The sequence below is a fragment of the Bombus huntii genome, chromosome 14 (assembly GCF_024542735.1).
Source record: "Bombus huntii isolate Logan2020A chromosome 14, iyBomHunt1.1, whole genome shotgun sequence".
Classification (NCBI taxonomy): domain Eukaryota; kingdom Metazoa; phylum Arthropoda; class Insecta; order Hymenoptera; family Apidae; genus Bombus; species Bombus huntii.
In genome coordinates this window covers 1,566,905-1,590,341 of record NC_066251.1, presented here as the reverse complement: position 1 = coordinate 1,590,341, position 23,437 = coordinate 1,566,905, and the positions used below count along the sequence as shown (strand labels likewise).

General features: G+C 38.0%; 3 protein-coding genes across 11 annotated transcripts; 1 reads left to right on the top strand and 2 right to left on the bottom strand.

The window, feature by feature from the left end:
* Positions 1-174: 174 nt before the first annotated feature.
* Positions 175-15,026, bottom strand: LOC126873152 (endothelin-converting enzyme homolog). 5 transcript variants are annotated; one of them, XM_050633733.1, is made up of 13 exons: positions 14,875-15,026; positions 7,143-7,256; positions 6,573-6,729; positions 6,013-6,240; positions 5,506-5,786; positions 5,135-5,233; positions 4,856-5,026; positions 4,470-4,618; positions 3,756-3,978; positions 3,193-3,652; positions 2,801-2,947; positions 2,481-2,620; positions 175-2,245 (listed from the first exon to the last, which is right to left on the bottom strand). In XM_050633733.1, exons 2-13 carry the CDS (start codon positions 7,254-7,256, stop codon positions 2,069-2,071), a joined length of 2,346 nt encoding a protein of 781 aa, XP_050489690.1. In that variant the 5' UTR covers positions 14,875-15,026; the 3' UTR covers positions 175-2,068. The 5 variants fall into 5 exon arrangements, with proteins under 5 accessions (XP_050489690.1, XP_050489691.1, XP_050489688.1 ...); XM_050633734.1 differs by lacking the exon at positions 14,875-15,026 and adding an exon at positions 9,874-10,012; XM_050633731.1 differs by lacking the exon at positions 14,875-15,026 and adding an exon at positions 9,633-10,006.
* Positions 10,977-23,037, bottom strand: LOC126873158 (uncharacterized). Of its 5 annotated transcripts, XM_050633747.1 has the most exons (7): positions 22,934-23,037; positions 22,514-22,643; positions 21,770-21,886; positions 15,776-15,828; positions 15,422-15,502; positions 15,106-15,326; positions 10,977-15,036 (listed from the first exon to the last, which is right to left on the bottom strand). In XM_050633747.1, exons 4-7 carry the CDS (start codon positions 15,799-15,801, stop codon positions 13,793-13,795), a joined length of 1,572 nt encoding a protein of 523 aa, XP_050489704.1. In that variant the 5' UTR covers positions 15,802-15,828; positions 21,770-21,886; positions 22,514-22,643; positions 22,934-23,037; the 3' UTR covers positions 10,977-13,792. The 5 variants fall into 5 exon arrangements, with proteins under 5 accessions (XP_050489704.1, XP_050489705.1, XP_050489702.1 ...); XM_050633748.1 differs by lacking the exons at positions 21,770-21,886; positions 22,514-22,643; positions 22,934-23,037 and adding an exon at positions 17,022-17,158; XM_050633745.1 differs by lacking the exons at positions 21,770-21,886; positions 22,514-22,643; positions 22,934-23,037 and adding an exon at positions 16,118-16,315.
* Positions 16,536-19,083, top strand: LOC126873156 (pre-mRNA-splicing factor SLU7). Its single transcript, XM_050633742.1, has 5 exons — positions 16,536-16,943; positions 17,041-17,312; positions 17,422-17,745; positions 17,835-18,132; positions 18,211-19,083. The coding sequence occupies exons 1-5, from the start codon at positions 16,716-16,718 to the stop codon at positions 18,808-18,810; spliced, it is 1,722 nt and encodes a 573-aa protein (XP_050489699.1). The 5' UTR covers positions 16,536-16,715; the 3' UTR covers positions 18,811-19,083.
* Positions 23,038-23,437: the final 400 nt, after the last annotated feature.

Genomic DNA, 23,437 nt, shown 5'->3' with positions numbered 1-23,437 from the left:
CCAATGTGAAATTCAGAATTCCTCTGTTAAATTCTCGAAATATCGTTTTTGCGTGCTAATCTTCGGTGTAAATTCGACGGTTCATAGGAAAGGAGGGAGAAACCAAAGGAAATGAAAACTTGAGAAATCTCTCGTATCGCATCCTTCTTCCCTGCAATTAATAAAATCTTCGTGTCATTATTTAATTTGTCCTTTATTTGATTTACACGTGCGTCATTAAGAAATATGATTTCAAATACTATGTAATATTAGAATGGCTGACATAATCGTCGATTTTCAAAGACTTCTTCTTTGACGCACGAAATCGTTTGTCGATTCTTCTCGCACTCCTTTGTATAATATGTAGGTACGCAAAAGACACAACAGACAACTGTCGTCAACTTTACGTTTTTAATCGTCATTGAACGAGGACAAAGAAAATTTGTCGAGCACGAAATATACAACATTTCTCGATAATCGCCTTTCTTTTATCAATTACGAACATTCGTTCGATAGTTGAACGAACATCAGAAAATGAAGATTCATGATATATTAGATCATGCTTAAATTATATTTATTTTGCTGATAGTTTTAAATGTTCCTAACTTTGCTTCCATTTCCATGTTTTTCTTTCTCCTTCTTCTTCTTTTTTTTTCTCTTAATGTCAATGGACAGTTGATCTTAACGCGTGTTTCGACGACCAAGGACTGTACTAGACAGCACTTGTTAAAGACTAGGAAAACATTCGCTCAACTATCGAATTTCACATGGCAAGAGGTATACGCATAAACAAATATTTGCTCGAACGTTCGTAGCAACATTTTCAATTACACTCGTCGTTGGCTCGACGTACTGTTTCTATCCTATGTATAACTATATAGCATGTAGTTTGTTTAGAAAATTAAATTTCTTAAGCTTAACGCTAGAGCTTAACTTCCTGCCTGCAGAAATTACAGCAATGTGCCGTTTATAATCGCCATGGCTCATCGAGATCGGTGAGAATCGCTTCTTCGACACGAACAGAACGGCGAAGAAGAGTTCCAACTGAATAAACTGTTTCCTCGCTCATATCTCCTTTCACTTTTTAAAAATTTCTGCTCGTTGCTTGTAGGAACAATACACTGTGTCAATTGGATGGTAATATGAATGCGTCTTTATATTCTGCAGGTATATACAAGCGTATTAAACGTGTTATGTGTGCAGCGTGTAACATCATTGATATTTACTCGAATCGTACGATTCGAACTGATAATACTGATTTCAAGTATAAAAGTGAAAAATCACTTATCACGTAGAAATGCGCGCTTTCGTTTATGAGAAAACGTCGATCAAGTTGGTCGGTCAGTTGGTTCGATGGATTAAATCGTCCCCAGTGATCACGATGAACCACAGTCAATTAATTTCTTAATGAAAAACATTGGCGCGTCGTGACGCATTTCGAATAGTCGAGTAAGGAAATTTAACGATTCATATAGTGGTCCTAGTGCCTTTCTAATCCAGCTTCAGAGCTGGCTTAATCGATTTTTCTCGAACAAAAGGATCGATACATTGAACGCGCATAAGCCGACCTTCGATCGATGTTTGATTTATTCGAATTACGAAATCTCAAAAGTGACACGATCCTATTGAAATTACACTCGTTCGACGCTTACTAAAAATGCATTTGAACTCGCGTATGCTCGACTCGTTGTGATTCCAACGTCTTCGAATAAATCAGCAGTGCGAATCAGCACATGGACGTTTAACATTTCATACCGGATAAAATCACGTGGTCGCAACGGAATTCGTTGTGCTCGTCGCTTCTATCTCTTCGACGTTTCTTTTATTCGTGAAAGGTTCGCGCTTCATGCATTTGCAACAGATCGCTAGCAAACCACGCATAACATTTGCTTCTTCTCGTTCGCTTCATTCGCTACTCTCAACTTGTAAGCGAATAAAGATGAAAACGTCGAAGGAAGAGACAGTTGCTCTACAGACAGAAGCGAGAGAGGTTTCAACTTTTACAACGACTCGTTTTCGTGATATATCGGCGATGAAGTTGAACAACACAAGTTCCACATTGACACAGACAATCCAGATAGACGATGCATTACCACACTTCGCATTTGTGAATCGGATTCATTCGCGATTCTTCGGGACAGTTGAATTCAGATGCGAACTCCGGCAGATTCGAGAGTGACCCTATCACTCTGTATTTTGGTGGACAATGGGAATCTTTCTCGATTTGGAGAGCTATCGCCTCGGACATCACGGAGGAACACCAAACCTGGTAACAATAAATTATTTTTAAATTCATCCCATTCTTTCTTTCTTTAATTTAATCCCTTAATGCACAATCTTTTCGTTCGTTTATCGACGAAGATGATTAAACTTGAAAATCACAGATGGAGAGTTATCAAGGAATACTTTAAACAATTAAAAGCGAGAATATGCTGTCAGATCCAAAAATATAGTTGACAATATTTTGTAGAAGTCATGGATATAAGATAACGACAATTTACCTGGGCAAAATTCACGAAAAATAATTGTCGATGCGTCAAGTTAAGACCAGGTAAAGGTAGTTGATCTTTGTAGCTTCTCGGCGTTGAAAGATACGCGTGATACGCTGCTTTGAGACCACCATTGTCCGCAATATTTTCTCCTAGAAGAAAACGATTGCGATATCGTTAAACTGCGAATTTCTATACATTTGTAAGAGATTTAAAAACGTAAAAATGCATAGAATATTTTCACTAGATCCTACTTTTTCAGTTGTGTTTGTAAAAATATGAATTTTCACATATATACATATATCCGTAGTAGTCTAATAATTGTAACTGACCCAAAGTTTGTCGTCCGTTTACGTGTCGACCATGTATCTCAAAATTGCTGTACTGTTCCACGAAACACTCTGTTCTATTTTTGAATCTCTCTATCGTAGCGTTGTTCCACCATTGATGCAAGTTTCCGTGCAAGTCGTATTCTCTTCCTAGTTTGAAATAATCGATAGTCGATCGCATCGAATCAAATAAAATCAAAATGAAAATACAACGAAACCTCGTTTATACGAACAAATTGCCATGCTCAATTTCAGCTATACAAATTTACGGCTAGGCGTTTGCCATCGGGAAAGGTTGAGCGCAACCTCGATCGTACGAACGTGTATTCTCCGCCTTGTTCGGATAAATGGGCTTCTGCTTTACTGGCGTAGAAACATTTGAGAACACGTCATACCTTGATCGTCGAATGCATGGGTCAGTTCGTGTCCCATGACTACTCCTATACCACCAAAATTCAAGCTATTAGGATTCTCCATGTCATAGAATGGACTTTGTAGGATACCAGCGGGAAAAACCATCTGATTTTTCGTAGGCCAGTAATAAGCATTCACCGTGGGAGGTGTCATTATCCAAGTGGTTTTATTCACAGGCCGATCGAGCTTCTCTAGATTTTTCCGCAAATTATACTTATTCACCCGTATATTATTTTGAAAGTACTCGTTTTGTTTAACTACTAAGTCCTTGTAACGCTCGTCGAGTTCATTTGGACGTAAAATAAAATCAGGAAAGCCGACCATATCGGTGATCGCGTTCGCCTTCTCCTCGGCTTTCCTTCTCGTTTCCGCGTCCATCCAATCGAGATTTTTCAGATTCTTGATAAAAGCTTTGCGCACTTGATCGATCATCTTCTCCGCCTGCAATCGATTAGATCGCCATTTAAAGTGGACATTGTACGAACGCGTGCTCCTCGGAGCACGTATATCTATCATCATTGAAAGATACTGAGTGTAAATTAACCATGGGTTTGCTCTTTCCATGGAAAACTTCTCTAACGAACATCGCACCGATCGCAAAACCCATCGAGTTATGCGTATCACTGACGCAATAACGCCATTGCTCCTCGCGGCCTTCCGAACCGATCAAAGCTTTCCTCAGCCCCTTGTAAGCGTCGCGAAACGGTCTCGACAGGCAGGCAGTTAAAGATCTCACGGTTTGCCAAACCAGATAATTATTCAGTATCCTGTTTGGGAGAAAAGAGAAAGAGAAAGAGAAAAAGTAAAAAGAGAAGAAGGTTGGAGGGTAAAAGGTAGAGAGATGGATCGAAACCTAACTCGTAGACTTACGAAACACGAAACTTTTGTTGTCAGTTCTCGAGATCGTCTGTTTTACTAACAACTGAAATCTGTCAATCCCTGTAAGACAAATTTTGCTTTCGGAAAATCAAATTATCGCGAAATCGTACTAATCGAAACGAGCTCCAATGTGTAAGCAGAAACTCAACCGACTCGTTGTTAGATAAATAAGAATATTTATATAAATTATCGTCCGGGTATCGGGAGTTTCAAATGACATAGATAGCATAAAGTTTCGAGTTGAAAGGTTCCGAAAATAGTAGAAAGTTTCGAGTTTCCTGGGTTTCCGAGGTTTCGAAAGGTCCCATCCCTACTAAAAAGTAAAAAGAGAATGACAGGATACGTGATAACCAGCGTAGGCTTTCTAGAAAATACTTACACTTTCCCATCGTTCGTTTTGTTGTACTCTAATACCAGCTTGGACAATTTAACGAAATATTCTGGAGCAAAGTTCACGATCTTTGTCTGGCCGGTTACTTTTTTGTTAACGAGTTGCGTCGCATTTTGAAAATAGTCTACCCAGGACATCTAAAATTAATTGAATGGCTATAAAGATAGTAAAGATACGGTAGAACCTCCGTCAAGAGACTTATATCTTCGTGATAACGTTTGCTTTTCTTTACCGTCTCATACCGATTGTATAGAGACGTTCGGTTAATCGAGAATCTACTGAATTTATCGAAAATGCGAACATAATAATTTCACGACAAAACTGCGGCAGAAGCATGAGAGGAACGTGGCAGAAACGCGATCCGAAATACTTACGAAAGACGCGTTATTTTGCAATTCATCCAGAGACATCAAGTTGTAAAGCTTTTCTTTATCTCGGTGATCCTCCGGCGGTGTCATGATCCGCGCCAATTCCGTTTCAAACTTTATCACATCGTTCATCTGTTTTCTGGTCGAATTCGCCTCTCCGCCAAGCAGCACGCCTATCTGCAAACGTGTACGAGTACCTGTACTCGATTCACCGGTTACAAGATTACAAGGTGCCGAAAAACAATGGAATCGAGATAAACGAAACGCAAATCAATGCCATTATACCTTCGTCATGTATTCCAAATACGCAGCCAACACTTTACTGTGTTCGGTGACGTTCAGGTAATCGTCGGCGGTTGGCAGCGTCAAACCTCCTTGATCGATCTTGAAAGCGTAAATCGTTTCGTACAATAATTGTATTATACATATACATATGTATAGGTCATTATACACTATGTTATCGTGTTATTCTACTATACTTTATGATATGTTACATACTAATATATTATACCATTGTGCAATTATATGGAGTTGTTTGGAAAATTTATAGCGTTTTTGCGGTGAAATCAATTCCGCATATCGCATATATATTTTGGCGAGATTTCAATAGAATTATTTCCAATTTGATTTTTGAAAGATCCATCCTGGTATCTTACTTGTATAATGTGCCTGCTACTATTTCGATCGTCTTCGTTTACCGCCCACGTAAATAAACCATCCATATTGTAAACATTTTGCAGAATATGCATACTGTTTTGCAACGACCACTCGCTTAGATTGAATTTCCCAGAAATGTTCCAGCCACCGATAGAATCCAACAAGTCCAGCATTGGTTTCGCGCCAAGCGATTCGATCGTGTCGTTTGCGTCCATACACGAGAGGAAATAATATTTTGCTTTCTTCTCGGCCTTCGATTTCATTTCGGCGAATGGTTTTTCTACGTTAAAAGGGGAAAAAATGAAGGGTAGAAGCGAGTCAGAGTGGAAGTTCCGACCGATTTCTTATGATCGAGGCGCTTTCTGTAAAAAAAAGTAACGTGAAATTCGACCTCGGCGTTTCGAAACACGACGTTTAACGCTATCTATAGACCCTTTTTCCAAAAAGCTCCTTGATCACCAGAAACCTACGAAGGGTTCAGTTTTTTTTTTTTTTTTTTTTTTTACCAAGAACATTCTTTACAACCAGCTGATTGTCTTGCTCGAACTTATCGAACGTTCCCCACATGCTGTTTCCATCTGGTATGGGATTCTTCTTGATCCAACCACCGCACGCGTACTCGTAAAAATCGTTACATGGATCGACCGAATGGTCTATGCTATTTATAATGGAAGCAGCCACCGTGACACAGTGCTCGGTTAAACAGTGTGTACCATCTAAAACAAAATCAACCACTTTTCGAAAAATAATAATTCATCGATAATACCCATTGACGGATTAACGATATACAGATCGTGCGCTTTCTTTTACCGATTTCACGGTATTTAGAATTTACGAGCGCGGGAAAGCAAAGATGTAACACGATAAGGGCAGCGATAACTAGAGATTCGTTTTCGTTAAAACCACACAAGAACATCGTCTGAAAATACAATCGTCATTACCGAGATCGCTATGATAGATGACCTAAGACTCTTCTACAGTACCGATATCGATTCGTGCAGTGACGTTACGTTACGGCGTATTATCCTGCGACCTAACGTTTTGGAATCGTCGTTGCACAGCTTACCTTCCTCGTGCGAAGTGACACGAAGTATTTGCGCTTTTTCCCAGCCGTTTTTGCTGCTGATGATTATCGACAGCATCACGACCATGATCAAAAGGCCCACGCAAATGATAAAAAGACATCTTTCGAGCAAGCTCCTAGCTCTCCACAACGAGATTCCCTGAATACGAAAAATACATACGAATAGATATACAGACATAGCTACAGCGTGGCTCCAGAATGGTGCAAGTAATAAAATCGAGAAGCTCTCAAACGCGACTTTCGCAAAAACAAACATTACTATTTCGCTGTCTTTTATTTTCGTCTTGTTCCGAGCAACGGAATCTCTCTAACTTCGCCTGTACCACTTTAGAGCCACGGCGTGTTGTATGTAACAACGTGTAGATTATTCTCAAGCCGCTGCACTATTATTCGCAAACTTATCACTGTAACGTTAGAATCGTCGCTCGTAACTCGCGTTACGCGCCTTCATCGCGAATATCTATCGATGGCTGACTCGAAATCTCGCAGCCACACGTGTACGAGCACTTTATTATCTCGATTAAATTGCTTCACTTTCGTGTAGAAACCAACCGAATTGTATCTGATGTGCGTGGCCGACGTGCTGATGCCTTCGCTGTTCAAAGCTACGGAACCAATGCTACTGCTGTCCTCGTCCTCGAACTCGGCCTGCTTGTACATCATCATCTAAGACAAGACCCATAAATAAGTTGAAACATCGTCATCTAGAGACATAAATACATTTTATAGTTGCTAAATTTTCTTCTTATTCGTCATAGATAGGGACGTCAGTGTGCAAGGGCAAACGATACTTTTTTCTATAAGCGCTGACACGGAACGACTTTACCGAAGATAAAATAACGTTAAACCAGTCTCGTTATTACACAATAGCTGTCGAATACCAGATAATGTAATTAATTACTCGCGAAGCTTTTTCAAAAAGTCTCGCGGTACGAAACGAATGGAAACATCGCGTTGCAAATTAAAAACGTGGATTGATGGAGAATGTACGTATAAGTGCTTGGACCCGACACAGAAGAGGCGGCAATGTGAAAATTCAGTGGCGAAATTGCCCGTAGCGATACATTTTTAGACTAAAACTAAAAATACACAACGCCGAGCGAGCCTTAAATCGAAACAAATACCTGGCTTTCGCATACGGAAATTAGACGAAAAATACGATTGTTCGTCAGAAATCGCGTACGGAATAAACATACTGAAATCATCGACTTTAATTTTATCTACGAATGGAATTGAATAGAATCAGCAACGACATATATTCGATCCCCCGCGATATTCTCCAATTTAACAGCAATTTGTATAATATTCGCAATTACGCTACATTACGCGCGCCGATATTCCAACAACGAGGAAAGCTTCCAATGTCACCGTTTCAAAAACGAAAGTAAAAACAATATACACGCATCGGTGTACGAAATCTGGAGCGTGATACAAAATTGATTAAATTGAATTTTCATCGCGCGTTAAATTTCACAGGGTCTATAATTGTTCACAGGGTCTATATTTATTTTTCAATCTTACTAATTTTATTCTACAACAAAAAAATGTTATTGAAATTTTCCAATGTTTCGCGTGACACGCAGAATACACCCGTAAAAGGTTTCCATTTCCGTGTACATACGATGAGCTTTCTACTCGCTTTGTTTATGACAACGAAATTCAAATCGAGATCAAGCTGTGCATCGAATGAAATTACAACGCGAACAGTCGTTTTTCGTTACCTGACGTATAATTAATAGAAAGGTACATGGCTAATTTGCACTAAACGCGTAAACATGCGTAAAAAAACATCGGAAATATTCGTTACGCTATTTACAAGACTCGAAACAAATTTCGGATTAAATTCCATTTCTTCGATCGTGTTCATAAAAATGGTGAATTTGCATAAATATCCGCAGTCTAGCGATATTGGCTTAACAGGTTCCGACTGACCGAAAATCTGGTTTTCCTTGAACGAAAGCGAGATCAAACAATGGCTGACGAAAAAGAGAAGCAACGATGAGAGACACTTTGTGAGAGAAACACGACGAACGTTCGTGTTAAAACTGCAAGCTGGTTGCACGCGGCAACTGCACGCGTGCAAACATGAGGATCTGAAGAAGCGCGCGCACGCGTCTACAATCGAGTTGCTTGTTTCGTCTCTGACCTCCTAGCAGGAAATAGACACTTGTAGCCTCGTTAATACGATTAGAATGCTTTTCGTCTCGCATTGTGTTCCGCTATGTTCACGACACTCGCGTTTGAAGAAAAAGAGCTAGCCAGTCGTTTCCCTTTTAAAACAATTGTATGGCGAACGTCTCGTCTGCAACCACCGTTCGACGTAACCGCTTTCCAGCTTAAACATCGATATAAAAGTCTGACGATTGAAGGGCTCGTAAAAACCTCCCTCTAATTTCTCTTCGATTTCAATCTTTTCAAATGAAGCATTACAGCGAGCATACAGGTTGCCTCTTACGATATCGATTCCATCACATTCCGAATATTATTATCTAAAGGGCTGACAAATCCAACGAGAATCGTATTTGTTACGAGCGTCTTGCACGCACGATTACTCGGTCTCACTAGTTGTGCAACACGATAATTTTGATATTACCTTTTATACTGCGTATTTCTGCGTGTCGTACGATACTAACAGAACGTATCAGTGACATAGTATTATCGAGCGATAACGAGAGAAACATTATTCAGACTCGCGCGCGTACCATATACATACAGGCATACGATAATACGCAAGATAACATCAGTGATCGATTATGTTTACTGTGCACACGATCGTCTTGCGTGAAATTCAGGGCCAGAATATGCGACTCCATATATATAATCCAAACCGATTACCGCAGGTTCTATCTTTGCTCAACCGCAGCTACGGTATATAAGTACGACGTTGACATTCGGAAGGACGAAAAATGGTGAAACGTAAGGAGGAGCCAGTGGACCGTGTTTCCAGCATCGATGGAATCGATTCGATCCAAGTTCATCCGTGTCATCCAACTCGGGCCAACTTTCTCCCCATCTGTATTTTTAACGCGTACAATCACTCACCTTCACCGACATCTTGCCCCGCACGATCGCGTAATCACCAATTCGCGCACTATCACCTTACAAATTTATCGATTCACTCTGCCGAGCACGAATCCTAGCTTGGACGACGAGAGGGTTTCTGACAGGCAGGGAGAAGAGGGAAAGACAGTGCGATGGAGCGGAATAGAGGTGGACAAACTCAGTAGCAGAAGACAAATGGATAGAAAATGAAGTAGAGGAAAGGTATTGCTCGAAACTATACCCTCGAAACTATAGTCCTCGAGATTATGACATTTTCCAGCGTTTTCCTCGGCCCAGCCGCTATATCGGCCTTCCTAACTTTCCGTGGCTCTCTCTTATGGGGATGCTTCGACGCACCTCAACCCCTCTACCTATCTTCTCTCAATATTGATTTCCTCCGAGCCTCAGTGCACCTGCCATCTTTTACCGTCGCGTCGCCTCGTGCCGGTAACTACGCCGTTTACCATTCTAATCTAACTATAGTAATCCTTTTCCAATTCCTCTCTATCTCTGCGAATTTGATAAAAAAAAACGTGTCGTTGTACTTTTCCAATCAATCGTATATCACGCGATCATACCGGTTCCTACGAAGCCTACTCTTGTTTCCGTTTATTCTACTTCTCTCTCTCTCTCTCTCTCTTTCTCTCCTCTATCTCTCTCTATATATATACAGGGTGGTTGGTAACTGGCGGTACAAGCGGAAAGGGGATGATTCTAGGCGAAAAAAGAAGTCGAAAATATAGAATAAAAATTTTTCATCCGAGACTTTGTTTTCGAGAAATTTAGATCGTTGTCTCGATGGAAAAATTACAAACAAAAAATTTTATTCTATATTTTCGACTTCTTTTTTCGCGTAGATTCGTCCCCTTTCCGCGTGTACCACCAGTTACCAACCATCCTGTATATTCACTAGAGATAGAATTAATTTCCTTCTTGCGCAATCGGTAACGCATTATCATGCAGGTAAGAATAACTTTACACGTCTACAAACACAATTCAAGGAAACGATTTGGACGTGTAAACCATGGAAATTGAAAGACAGAACTTGAGATGATGCTAGTAAAGAATTAATTGCAAAAGTTAATATTCGACGTATGAAGGGTAAAGATTCGATGGAAACGCGCAATTTGAATCCGTGTAATTCGTATGAACGAGGAGACAACTGTGATTTTTAAATTGCATTTAGTGGAAAAGAAATAAAGGCAGAGATTCGATGGTCAGAAATGAACAGCTTGTTACTACGACTTTATAGCACGTTCCGAAACGATACTTCAGTTTTGCTTGGTTCTTGTTGGTTTACACAAATGAAATTAGAAATTCGATCGATCGACTTTAAAAGCCTCGTACGTGAATAAATATTTTGTCTTTATTTCAGCAAAGACAACCCTTTTCGTGAGGTACAATATATCTTACAGTATATTAATACGAACATGATTGCACGTTACGGTGAAAGTGATCATTCGGACTAGTTATCGATCGTTAAAGCTATAACACGCAGGCTACGCACGCACGCAAAATATAGTGTTTCCTGAATCTATAGAAGACCCCCGTAATCCGGAACGATAGTAACTGGCCACGTTACTTTATACCTTATGCGTTATTTAATTAGCGTTTTATTTAATCGGACTGTTAAAATAGCTCGTCCATTCGGATCGATTACAAAAAATAATTATGCATGCACACGCACGCGTTTTGTGTATGTAATTTTTATTTAATTATATATAATTTTAATTAATAATACTACATATATATAATATATGATATACGATATATATCATATATATATATATATATATATGTCATTATATTTCTCCTTTGTTACGAGATCGATCGACTTGCCCTACACGACATTACCTTATCTAACGGACTCGTTATTGGCACGTACACTGTTTTCTTTGGACCGCTGTTACAATCGAAAACTTTTGGAATCAGAAACTTAGACACGCGATGGTACGTCAAGGCGACTCCTGCTTTCAACTGCATTCGTCGTGTTGCGAAAATAACTGCAATTCCGACGCGCAGCTGTCGTCGGACAAACCTGCCTAAACTGTTCCGTCTATCCGCGGCAAACGTGCTTTCTCGTTTCAAGATCATGGGAAGGATACGATAATAAGTTTATTTTTATTGATTTTCACGTTGTTTGCTGGCCAACGAGAAAAGTGTCTTGTGAAACGAAACGAACGTATACGAAAGAGAAGAGAAGATAGAAGCTTCTTGAAAACAAATGATAAATCCATGACGTTGTTCAACGATAGGAGACGAATAGTACGGTATTTTGATTTCGTTAATACTAAACGCACCTAATTTACGTTATCAATAATTTTGTTAAGTGGTCGACGAGGCAACGAGAACACAAAGTCTGCAAAAGGCATACTAAATATAAAAATCGATTCTCTATAAAAATGTGATTTGTCAGGTTTATCATTTGTCCGACCTTGCCACTTTTTATACCGTCAGTGACATTGGTTCGCGCGATTCGTTCTTACGATCTACGTATAAATTGAGAAGAACAATAACCGATAAGTAAAAATAAAGACATTCGCGAGATATGGTAATCCGTAAAGCCGGATTCGAACGTGTAATTCTTCTATGAGATTTGACTTTTCACCGGATTTCTCGCGTTTCGTACCATCGCCTACTCCGTCCTCGCATCCTTAGCTTAGTCTATATCCTCGAACATCTCCTTTTAGCCTGTCGGCCGTCATCGGCCAGCCATTCGCCTGCAAACAAACGCAGCAAACAGACGCAATCATACACGCACGCACGCACGCACACGTGTATGTACTATCGCTCAAAAATATCCAAACACTTTGGCGCAGGAATATAATTTAATTAAAAAATAGCAAGTTCAAACGCGATGTACGTCGTTTCTCGTAGCATTAATGTTTACAAATACTTGGCATAAAATATAAGAGTTAAACGACTTTGGGTGGTTCTATCGTTACGAGGCGTAATGTATACCGTTCGTACAAATTGACTAGAATGTTCGGATACCTGTGAGCGGTAACGTACATCTCTCGTTCTTCCGATCCCATCTGACAAAGCAATAATAAGAGAAACTCTTTCGTAGCATATGCGTATCTTAAAATTAGTAAGGTGTTACACGTAGATCGAGTTGCTGCATCTTCAAGGATATCGACGAAGAATCCTTAAACGTTCACGGAATTGTATTCACGTGCACACGAAAGAAATACGCAACACGTAAATGGTGTTCGATCGAATCGGAAAGCAAGTTACGCGGTTCCTCCGTTCGAAAAAGGGAATAGAACCGATCTCGTCAAACACCATCTTGATTCGTAACATCTCTGTTGAAAATACGACATACGAAATAGTCTATAATAACGTTTAACCTAATAATTAGAATTAGAAACTGTTCGGTGGCATTGTAAAGTACGACGTTTCGTGCGAAGATTAGAAAAAGGTGTGCTAACGTGTTATTGGCATACCGATACGTTTACGTAGGACGATTAAGAACAGCGTCGAGCGACGCCCTTGTGCGTAATTGGAATTGGTTGAGCTCGTTCGCAAAAGGAAGGAAAAAGGATACAAATATAATGGAATATTTGTTAACCGATTAACGTTTACAGCTCGGAGCCATCGTTCGAGCGAACAGGACATTGACCGAAGATTTCTGGCAGTATCGCGTATCGTAAAAAACGAGATCCAATCGAGTCACGCGTTATTGCGTTGTACTAACGACTGTTAGTAGATAACAAATTATCCCGTAACCGATAAATAATCGAGACAAACTGAACAGTGTCAAATATGGTCCCGTGAGCCTCTTGTTCGAATACGAGAATCTGGCGCATAGCTATACACATATACATATAAGGAGCGAAAAAGAGAGGATAATAATAGTACATGGAATGTATATTGGAATATAGACAAACGATAGATTAAGCGTTGTTTGTCGTTCGATAAACGATCAACTCTTAAATCCGAAACTCGACGAGTTTCGTATTTAAAAAGGAGAACATATAATACCGCGACGCTCTCTTGATTTCGTTATATCGATTACAGGAAAACTTTATGAGATAAATCGTTAACACGATCGATTTCCGGCTAACACGATCGTACACAAATACGCGTGAATCAATAACGTGTAGAAGAATAAGCACTACATATACGCGTAGTACGATAGCAAAGTATTCCATAACTGCTCAGTCCAGTGATTTCGATCTGTCTAATCTAGATTTACTTTCAAGATCAGAATTTGTACTAGTGTTTACGAGACGGGAATGAGACTGTTCAAGTTTCTCGATATTTTCCATCGAGAAAGACGCGCCGTCGGAACCGAAACGCTCTAATATCACATTATTGGATGGATTTGATTGAAAAGAACTCGCACTACAGTCGGCTCTCTCTTCCAAAGAGCTTACGTTATGAGATACATCGACAGATGCCGTAGCTGGCTCTGTGTTAATAAGTCCGTCACAGGAATGGGGCAAAATTCTCGAGAAAGCCCTTTGAACGGAATATTCCTCGCATCTTTCTTTATCGGCGTACCTGCCGCTTGCTTTTAAAGAACCGCCGTACACTCGACGGCTCTTTGCCAACTCGGAATCGAAATTTTCCAACCAATCCACGGATTTCGAATCGTCCGACTGATTCTCTTCGATTTTAAGCGGAGAAGCAGAGCCCGCCGCCCCTCTTACCATCGATGTATTTTCTCGTTGTTCTCCCAGATTTTTCTCCATACTGTCATCCGTATCTCTGTTTACTTGGCTAACGCGTACTTTGCACGTTGAACGATCGTCCGACTGCCAAATACCTTGCTCTCTGCTACTACCAGCCGTGCAATCGACATTTACCATCGCGTACCTTTCGGCGTTCGACACTTGGTAACTTTGATTCTCTGGATCCGACGTGTCTGACGATTTGTCCATCGGATACGGAACACAGTGTATGGAACTAGCTTGATACAGAGGGTTAAAGGTATCTCTAGAAACGAACGGTTGTTCCTGATAGGCGAAAGGAATGCATACGTTTTGCCTCGTACTTCCGTCTGCGACGGCGCAATACGGTGGAAAATGCGCGAATGGAATACCTTCTCGGCCTTCGAGTTGCCGAGAACTCGTACCGCCACTCGAGTATTGCGTGTTTTGATCCAGACTGTTGTTCAATCTCGTAGAGAAATTGCAAGTATAAGAGAAGCATTGGGACACGTTCGAATTCGCTGGCGCAACGAACGAACTCGATCGCGCGCTAGTCGATTCCGGTGACGTCGCGTTTGATACCTTACCACGTGTTTGAGCTATCACAGTTTCGTAGCTTGGAGGTGGGCCATATAATTGGTAGTACGGACAGTTCGCATCGTTCAACATAACGCTCATGTTCTGATAATGGCCCGATGTTGTCGCATTACCGGTGTATTGAGCGGGCATCGCTCCGTTTCTTTGAGGACCTAAGAGCACAAATAAATTGATCAACATCGAATACGTCGCAATTATTTACCAGACAAATGTACACTCGCCTTTCCACATACGATGCAATAATACAGTGTTTCTCGCAGAATTGTACGTAATACGAGCCCTCTGCCCTTGACACGTCGACCCTCGAAGAGAACTTTGGACTCGCGCGTTCGTAGTTCTAGTCGGAATAGCCGATGCAGCCGCTCTGTATCTTCCTTGTAACCAGTATCGATACCACCAGCCACCGCCGGAGCATACCAGGAACATAATTATTACCAATATCCTAACGAACGACAAAAAATCGTGAGAATATCGTAAAAATGTTGTATCTTCTTTAGAGATGTCGATCAGAATGATCTGTGAAATTGTTTTGCGCACCAATAATACCATAAATGATGAAAATGTAGTCCTGGTGACACGCAACAACCAATACCGCAACAATATTCGGTTCTAGAACACCTAAAATGAATTTACATGTAATTACACGTTCGTTCTTCCCATCTTTCTCTTCCTCCCTGAACATTCCTTCCTTTCTTCCATCTTCTTCTTCTTCTTCTTCCTCTTTCTTTCCCCTTTCATTAGCTCTCTCTCTTTTTTTTTTTTTTTTTTTTTTTTTAATTACGTTCATTAGTCGTCTTTCGTTTCGTTATTTGAGAAAAAAAAAAAAGAAAGAGAAAAGTTCCCCCTTTTGACTTACTAAAAGATAAACATAATTACGTGTATGAAACTCACTCATAGTATTTTGTTTCTCCAGGCATTTCAGAGGCACAATACTTTGCTTCTGCCTGAAACAAATATCACGTTTTAAATAGTGTACCAACTTACAACGTACATCCACAGATGTAAATCATACAAATTAATCTTAAGACCAAAATAATCGCGATCATTATGAAATAAAGGAGCGAGTTTTTGGTAAATCTTATCAAAATAGGAAGCAAACGCTTGAACGTTGCGATCCACTTCTCGCTGTACTTTCATTTCGAAAGGAACTTTCTCCAATTTAGAATACAGAGAATAACTTCTTGTTAAATGGCATCGAAAGTGTACATGCTGAAACGAAAAATATCCACTCACGTATATCAAACACTTCGACGTTCCGGCGAATATCGCCAGCTTTCTCTTCGTATTTCGTACCATTTTCTCAATTAATATTTACACCTTCGTTCTGAATAAATAAAAACCGTACACTCTGACAAATTGTTTTGATATAATCACCATTTCGGTCCGACTATCATGTGCACACAACATTGCACACCACTTATTGATTTCAATTTCGGAACTTTACAATGACGTCATCGAAAACAGGGTTGCCAATATGAATAAACTAAACTACAGTACATAAATTAAACCAGAAACCAGATGCTGCTCAAAAGGTATAACAGTTACCATTTCCTACCTACAATTGAACATTGTTCGACCACGCAGCTTATTTGTAGTTCGACCACAAATAGTAGAGGGCATAACCATAGACTAGCTCGTTTATGGCTTCTGATTTTTTACACGATTGGTATTTCAGAACACGTAACACAAACTCCATAACTGTTTACGTCTGTCGTTAGATTTTATCTTATGTATAGGTTAGTTCCAGTATTTGTCAGTTTACGAGCAAGACACCGAAATTAAATAATCTTACAAAGTTAAAATTGATCTAACGTTAATTGTCTCTATCAAAATGGCTAATACTCTAGCTAATGTACCTGTGTCAAAAATTATAAAGAACAAAAGCAATTTCGAAGACGAACCCAAGAAAAAGAGCCGAGAAGATTGGCGAAAGGCTAAGGAATTAGAAGAAGCGAGAAAAGCTGGTACAGCACCAGCTGCAGTAGATGAAGAAGGCAAAGATATTAATCCACACATTCCACAATACATTAGTGCTACGCCATGGTATTTTGGCGCACAGGTATGCATTAACTCTTTAAAGAAATTGACATCTCTTTTTATAGTCAGCGCACATAACGTTAAAACATATAATACTTACTTATATATAATATTTAAAGGGGCCTACTTTGAAACATCAAAGACCACAGCCTGAAAAACAAAAGCAGTATAGCGGTATAGACGAATGGTATAAACGTGGTGTAGATTCATCTAAAGTAGCAACAAAGTATCGTAAAGGAGCCTGTGAAAATTGTGGAGCAATAACTCACAAGAAAAAGGAATGTATGGAACGTCCACGTAAAATAGGGGCAAAATTCACAAATGCAAATATAGCACCAGATGAGTTTACTCAACCAGAATTATCTACGGACTACGATGGCAAAAGAGACAGGTGATTTATCTTGAACTTTACTCGATACAGTACATACTGAAATACTTGGTAAATTTTAAATATAAATATTAATATAAAACAATATTTTGAATATATTAATTTAATGTAGGTGGGCTGGTTATGATCCTTCACAGCATAGAGCTATTATCGAAGAATATCAAAAGATTGAAGAAGCAAAACGACAAATGCGTGCGGAAAAGTTAAACGCGGAAGAGAATGATGAACAGGATTCGGATAAAGATGAGGACAAATATGTTGACGAGGTTGATATGCCTGGGACAAAAGTAGATTCTAAACAACGTATTACCGTTAGAAATCTACGAATTAGAGAAGATACAGCAAAGTATCTAAGAAACTTGGATCCAAATTCGGCATATTACGATCCTAAAACGAGATCCATGCGTGACAATCCTTATACCGGCACAGACAGAGAGTATGCAGAAATTATCTTATACATTCCGTTATCGTCTGTATTACTATTACATTATTCAAAAATACTAAAGTAGCTGTATTATGTATCAGGGTGGATTATAAAGGTGAAAATTTTGCGCGTTTCTCGGGAGATACACAACGACATTCAAATGCTCAATTGTTTGCATGGGAAGCGCATGAAAGAGGCGTTGACGTTCATTTACTCGCTGAACCCACTAAATTGGAATTACTTAAACAGGAATATGATAAAAAACGCGACGAACTGAAAGATAAAGCTCGTGAAAGTATAATTAATAAATATGGGGGTAAAGAACATCTCGATGCTCCTCCGCCTTCTCTTTTACTAGCACAAACAGAACAATATGTCGAATATTCCAGATATGGAAAAGTACGTATATTCATATATTATTAGACTGTGAAGGTTAATTAAATTATATTATTTTTCATAATTTGTATTTATTTGCAGATCATCAAAGGACAAGACAGACAAATAATTCGCTCTAAGTACGAAGAAGATGTATATCCAAATAATCATACTTGCGTTTGGGGTTCTTACTGGCATGCTGGTAAATGGGGATATAAGTGCTGTCATTCGTTTATAAAAAATTCATACTGTACAGGAAATGCAGGTAAAAAGACAGCCGAAGCAGCCGTTATTGAAATTAAAAAAACAGTAAACGAGGAAGAAAAGTCTAACGAGGAAACGATAAATTCATCCGATGAAAAATCTGTAAGTAACGATACATCCTCGGATGAAGAAGAAAAGGTATTAAGGCCGGTAAAATCGAAATCATCTAAAAGGAAGGAGAAAAAACAAAAACAGAAAGAAAAACGAAAGAATAAGAAAAAAGCTGCTAAGTTACAGGAACAAGATAAATTACAACAAGCATTGCAAAAAGAGGAAGAAAGACAAAAGGAAGCGGAAAGGCTGCTACAAATGAATGAAAGAAAACGCCCTTACAATAGCATGTATGAAGTTAAAGAACCAACAATGGATGAGATCGAAGCATTTCAAATGAAGCGACAACGTGAAGACGACCCGATGGCGGAATTTCTTAGTAAATAGCTTTTAGGAACTAATACAATTCTTGTAAATTTTTTAGGTGTACTAAAATTTATTATGTATAGATCTAAAGTGAAAATTAGATATATATAAAATTGATTCATTTTATATAAAAATGTAATATATTATAAGGGATTAAAAAGCGAATATCGTATCTACCTACCAATTTAACGTATTTAATAAAACGTGAACAAAATTGTTATATTATTTCTTATGAATCGAAGTTCATCAAGAATATGATAAATTTTTATTCTATTAAATTATTTTTTTATTTTATTAGATTTATTTTATTAGATTGAACAAATCAGATTATTAAATTATTAAATTAATTTAGCAAATGTTATCTTCACAAACGTATTACCGTGCTCAAACAGGGCAGCCATGCGAAAGCTAATATGTATCAATGTATCGTTCTCTAAAAAATTCTGACAATCCATAATCAAAATTGCTAAAAACAATCGCGATGTTATAATTCGCAACTCTAATTTTAACCGTAATCAATCTCTCGCAACACTAATTCAAACCATAATTAATCTCTTGCAATACTAATACAAAAACCGTGATTTGCCCAATATGGTGGTGAACCGACATGTACACCGACAAAAAAAAAAGAAAAAAAAATACTACTACTACTACTACAAATACTACAAGCGAGCATAGTGACAAAATAGTAACGGGAATGACTTTCCATGCTTTGGGTGATCCGAAATTCACAGGATGGAAAGCCATTAGTAGTTGCCCTCTTCTATGACAAATTTGCCGGGCCTCTTCGGCTCATAGCCTCTTCTTTCTTCGGGCGCAATGCCCGCTGAAACTTAAATCTAGCTCGAGTCTTTCTAATCGGAAAACAAAAAAATAACCCGCAAATGTAAACTAAAAATTTAAATCGCGCGAGTCAATTCAAGTGAACATGGATGACCAACGGTCATAGTGATCGCTATCTGTTCGTATGTGTGCGCTCGAGCAATATATAAACGTTCGTTTCGAAATCGACTTCCTGCTCGCGATCACGACCGCGAAATTCGAAAAACCGATAGGCAAAGCCTAAGCTGAGTGGCATGCTCCAACTCTTGTTCCCAGCTTCGCCGTCGATTTTTCAAATCAAATTTCCTGAAACAGGTTGGACACACGAAATCGCGCCTACCCGACCAGAGACTGTGCCAACCTGCCCGGCCCTACCTACTTATAATTAACACTCACACCAGAAGGTATACTACCTATCCTACCTAACCCTATATTTAAAAAGTAGCAAAACAGACAGCACACCAACACACTCACTCCATGGTTCTCACACATAACCGGGCGCAAGAGCCTACACTAGAGAGACGTCCCGGGGCGTCTCTGACACCCGAGTTTGGCATACAACTTTCACACTCTAAAGTACGTACCATTTTCCTGAAATCGACTGACGATGGCTAGCGACCATTGCGTAAAAATATTCTGTATATTTCAACTTTAATTATCCAAATATATTTAAATTTCAATTTTAATTAAATACTCATAATCGTATATAATCATGTATATGTATATCATCTAAAGAAATAATTTTACTAGAAGAAATCGTCGAACTCTAATCAATTATTAATTTTTTTGTAGTTTATACTGAGATTAGTAATATTACTATTTATAATTCACTATACGTATTTATCAGCACTGAATATTTCCAATGGTAATTGGATTCATATTTCTGAACTCCATAAGTATTTCAAGATTATAATAAAAAGCAAAAACGACGCAATTCCACGACCTAACCACATACACACACAGTGGAAAATACGTCGTGCACGATACGCTAACGCAATGTCAGTCGCTGAAAACATTGTGAGGCTTATAGACTAATCGTCATGCCCATTGCCTTCTTCCCACCCAAGAAGCACCTGGGCACGTGAGTGAGATTCAGGCAATGAACATGGAAGGAGTTAAACCTGAAAATCCTATGCTAAAAATATGATTAGCCTATCTATTATATTTTGCATCTAACGGACTAATTTGATTTTGCAGTCTAATTTCATTTGAAATTTTAATAATGCTATACTTTATTTTACTTTATTATTTCAATGAACAATTAAATTGTTAAACTAAAATGAAGGAAATTAACGAAGAATATACATATTTATCAAATATAAATTAAGATTCGATGCAAGTAATATTTATACCAATGAATAACAATGGACTCTAAATGAACTCTATTAATCGAAATATCCTCAGGCGATATCTTTATCAAAACACATCTTTGAAAACACAAAGAAACGTTCAAAACTTGTTTTGATTCTGAAATCTGCCTGTCGCGAAGTGTCTTCTTGCACGTGAAATTTTATAATATCTATCTTAACGGGCGGACAAAGTTAGGCTTCAACATATACTTTCATATTCTATATTTCGAATTTTACTGAAATTATACTGTGTATGCTCAAATAATAAAACTGCTCCATACCATTATAGAGTAAAAGATTAAAATAAATATCATTTATAATCTTTATCAACGTTGTAATAACTTTAATCAGAATTGAATTTCCATATTAACGAAGTCTGAGGGTACCAAACTTCTCCACTACAAAATATTTAAACGAAGTCATTTCGTTGTTTATTTCAATATTCATACACATTCTTGTATGAACATTTGATCTTCATAAATAGTCACATTGAATATAATTTGATTTTGTAAATAATTTTAGTGAATATATTCTGTAATTTTTAATCGTGTATAAGTATGCTAATTGTCAACATATGTTAATACATTATCATCAACATTTAAAAACGCGATGTGCAAGAAAACCTATCCTGAACTAATAAATAAAACACAGACAAGAAAATGTTACTACTCACGAGTATAATAAATACCCGCGGTCACTATGCTCGTCAAAAATTCTACGTGATACAACCAGTCAACCCGTGTCGATTCGGACCTTTCATCCTACGACATGATTGAGTGACCAGAAGAACAAAAATGCATGCGACTCACGATTAGACGCGAAGAACATTGTCTTCAATATCGTTGTAACCCAAGGAACGTCGTTACCAAGCTGCCATCAAATTGGTATCACCGATTTCGGTGGAAGAAGTGAATGCTGGAAGTAACCTGTAACAAACGATAGAATATTGTAATTTCTTCTTAATGACAGTATTAATTATTTTCAAAGTTTAAGATGATAAAAGACTGATTCGTATTAAGCAAAAAATTGTAATAATAACTAAATTCAAAAATAGAAAATTTACACTTGTTATGTTTTTAATCGAATACTATTTTCTAATTAGTAATAATTAATGTAAAATATAATAGAATAGAATTAAATGAAGTAAATACAAGGTTACGAAGAAAATATGTATTGCTCCTTCAAAACTGCAAATTAATTATTATACATTTATAAAAGATAAAGAAATATCATATCAAGGATATCAAAAACTATATTCCCTTGTTAATATTTTGTCAAAGTTTTTGAATAAATTGTCAAATATTTATGAATATTTCATAATTTAAATGATTTGTAAAAATTGCCCGCCAAACTAAATGTCCGCCATTAGAGTTTTAAATATACCAACATAAAATATGGTTGGCTTTTCTTGTCCGTTAAATAAAGCTGCGCAGCAAGAAAAGACGCGATCTGCAGAACATGTTCAAACCAGCCTATGGTGGTGTTCTTTCTCGAATATAATAGAAACTATTAAAAACTACTGAAAAAAGTGAAATGACAACCAAAAGTATTACCAAATTTCCATGAAAAGATCTCGAATTTATCATCGACCACCGGGGTGCCATTTTGAATTTCGCGGCATCTTTTTGAATTTCGTAGCGTCCTTCTAATACCTCGAAAGTTATCTCGCGATCAAGCAATAATCTGCACAAAAGAAGACGAAAACATTAGAACAAATGTATAAAAAGAACAAATTATATAAAAATGAAACAATGATCAAGATTGAACTGCGTCTTGGAAACTATGATATGAGTTGCCGGCAAATATAACAACCGAAAAGATGGTCGAAAAAAAGAAGATAATCAAATAATGGATTATAATGATTATATTAAGTAAAAACGTATGATAATTGAACGAATTTATCATTAGCGTAAGTTTGAACAATGAAAGAATCATTATAAAAATACTACTTATGTAGAGAAATAAATGGACACCTGTCACAGAGTGACACCATACACGTCTAATCGCTCCAATTTTCGACACTAAACTGACTCCCCCGCGCCGTAGCGAATTTCGGTTGATGAGGAGTGGGAGGCCCTGTAACAGGTCACTCATACTCGTTTACGAACAGAAATCGTCAAATTCTTGGAAAACCTGTGCTGAGGGATAAATAATAAATATGTTTTCAGTAACGATCATATCAAATAAAGGAATAAATTGCAAATAAAGAAATGATACATTAAACCAAAATGCGAACAGAATTTACGGATCTGAAATGTGGATATCTGCAATTAGTAATTCAATATGCGTTTCATACTTTAATTTGATTAAATAAAATTGATTAATGAATATAAACTCTTTAATACCCGCGAAATTGAAACTCTTTAAATGAGAGATTCTTTAATTTCTTTAAATTGCAAGAATATAACATAGTAATTCTATTGATGAGTTTTATTTAAAAATTATTATTGCATGTAATCGGTTCGTACAGAAAATCA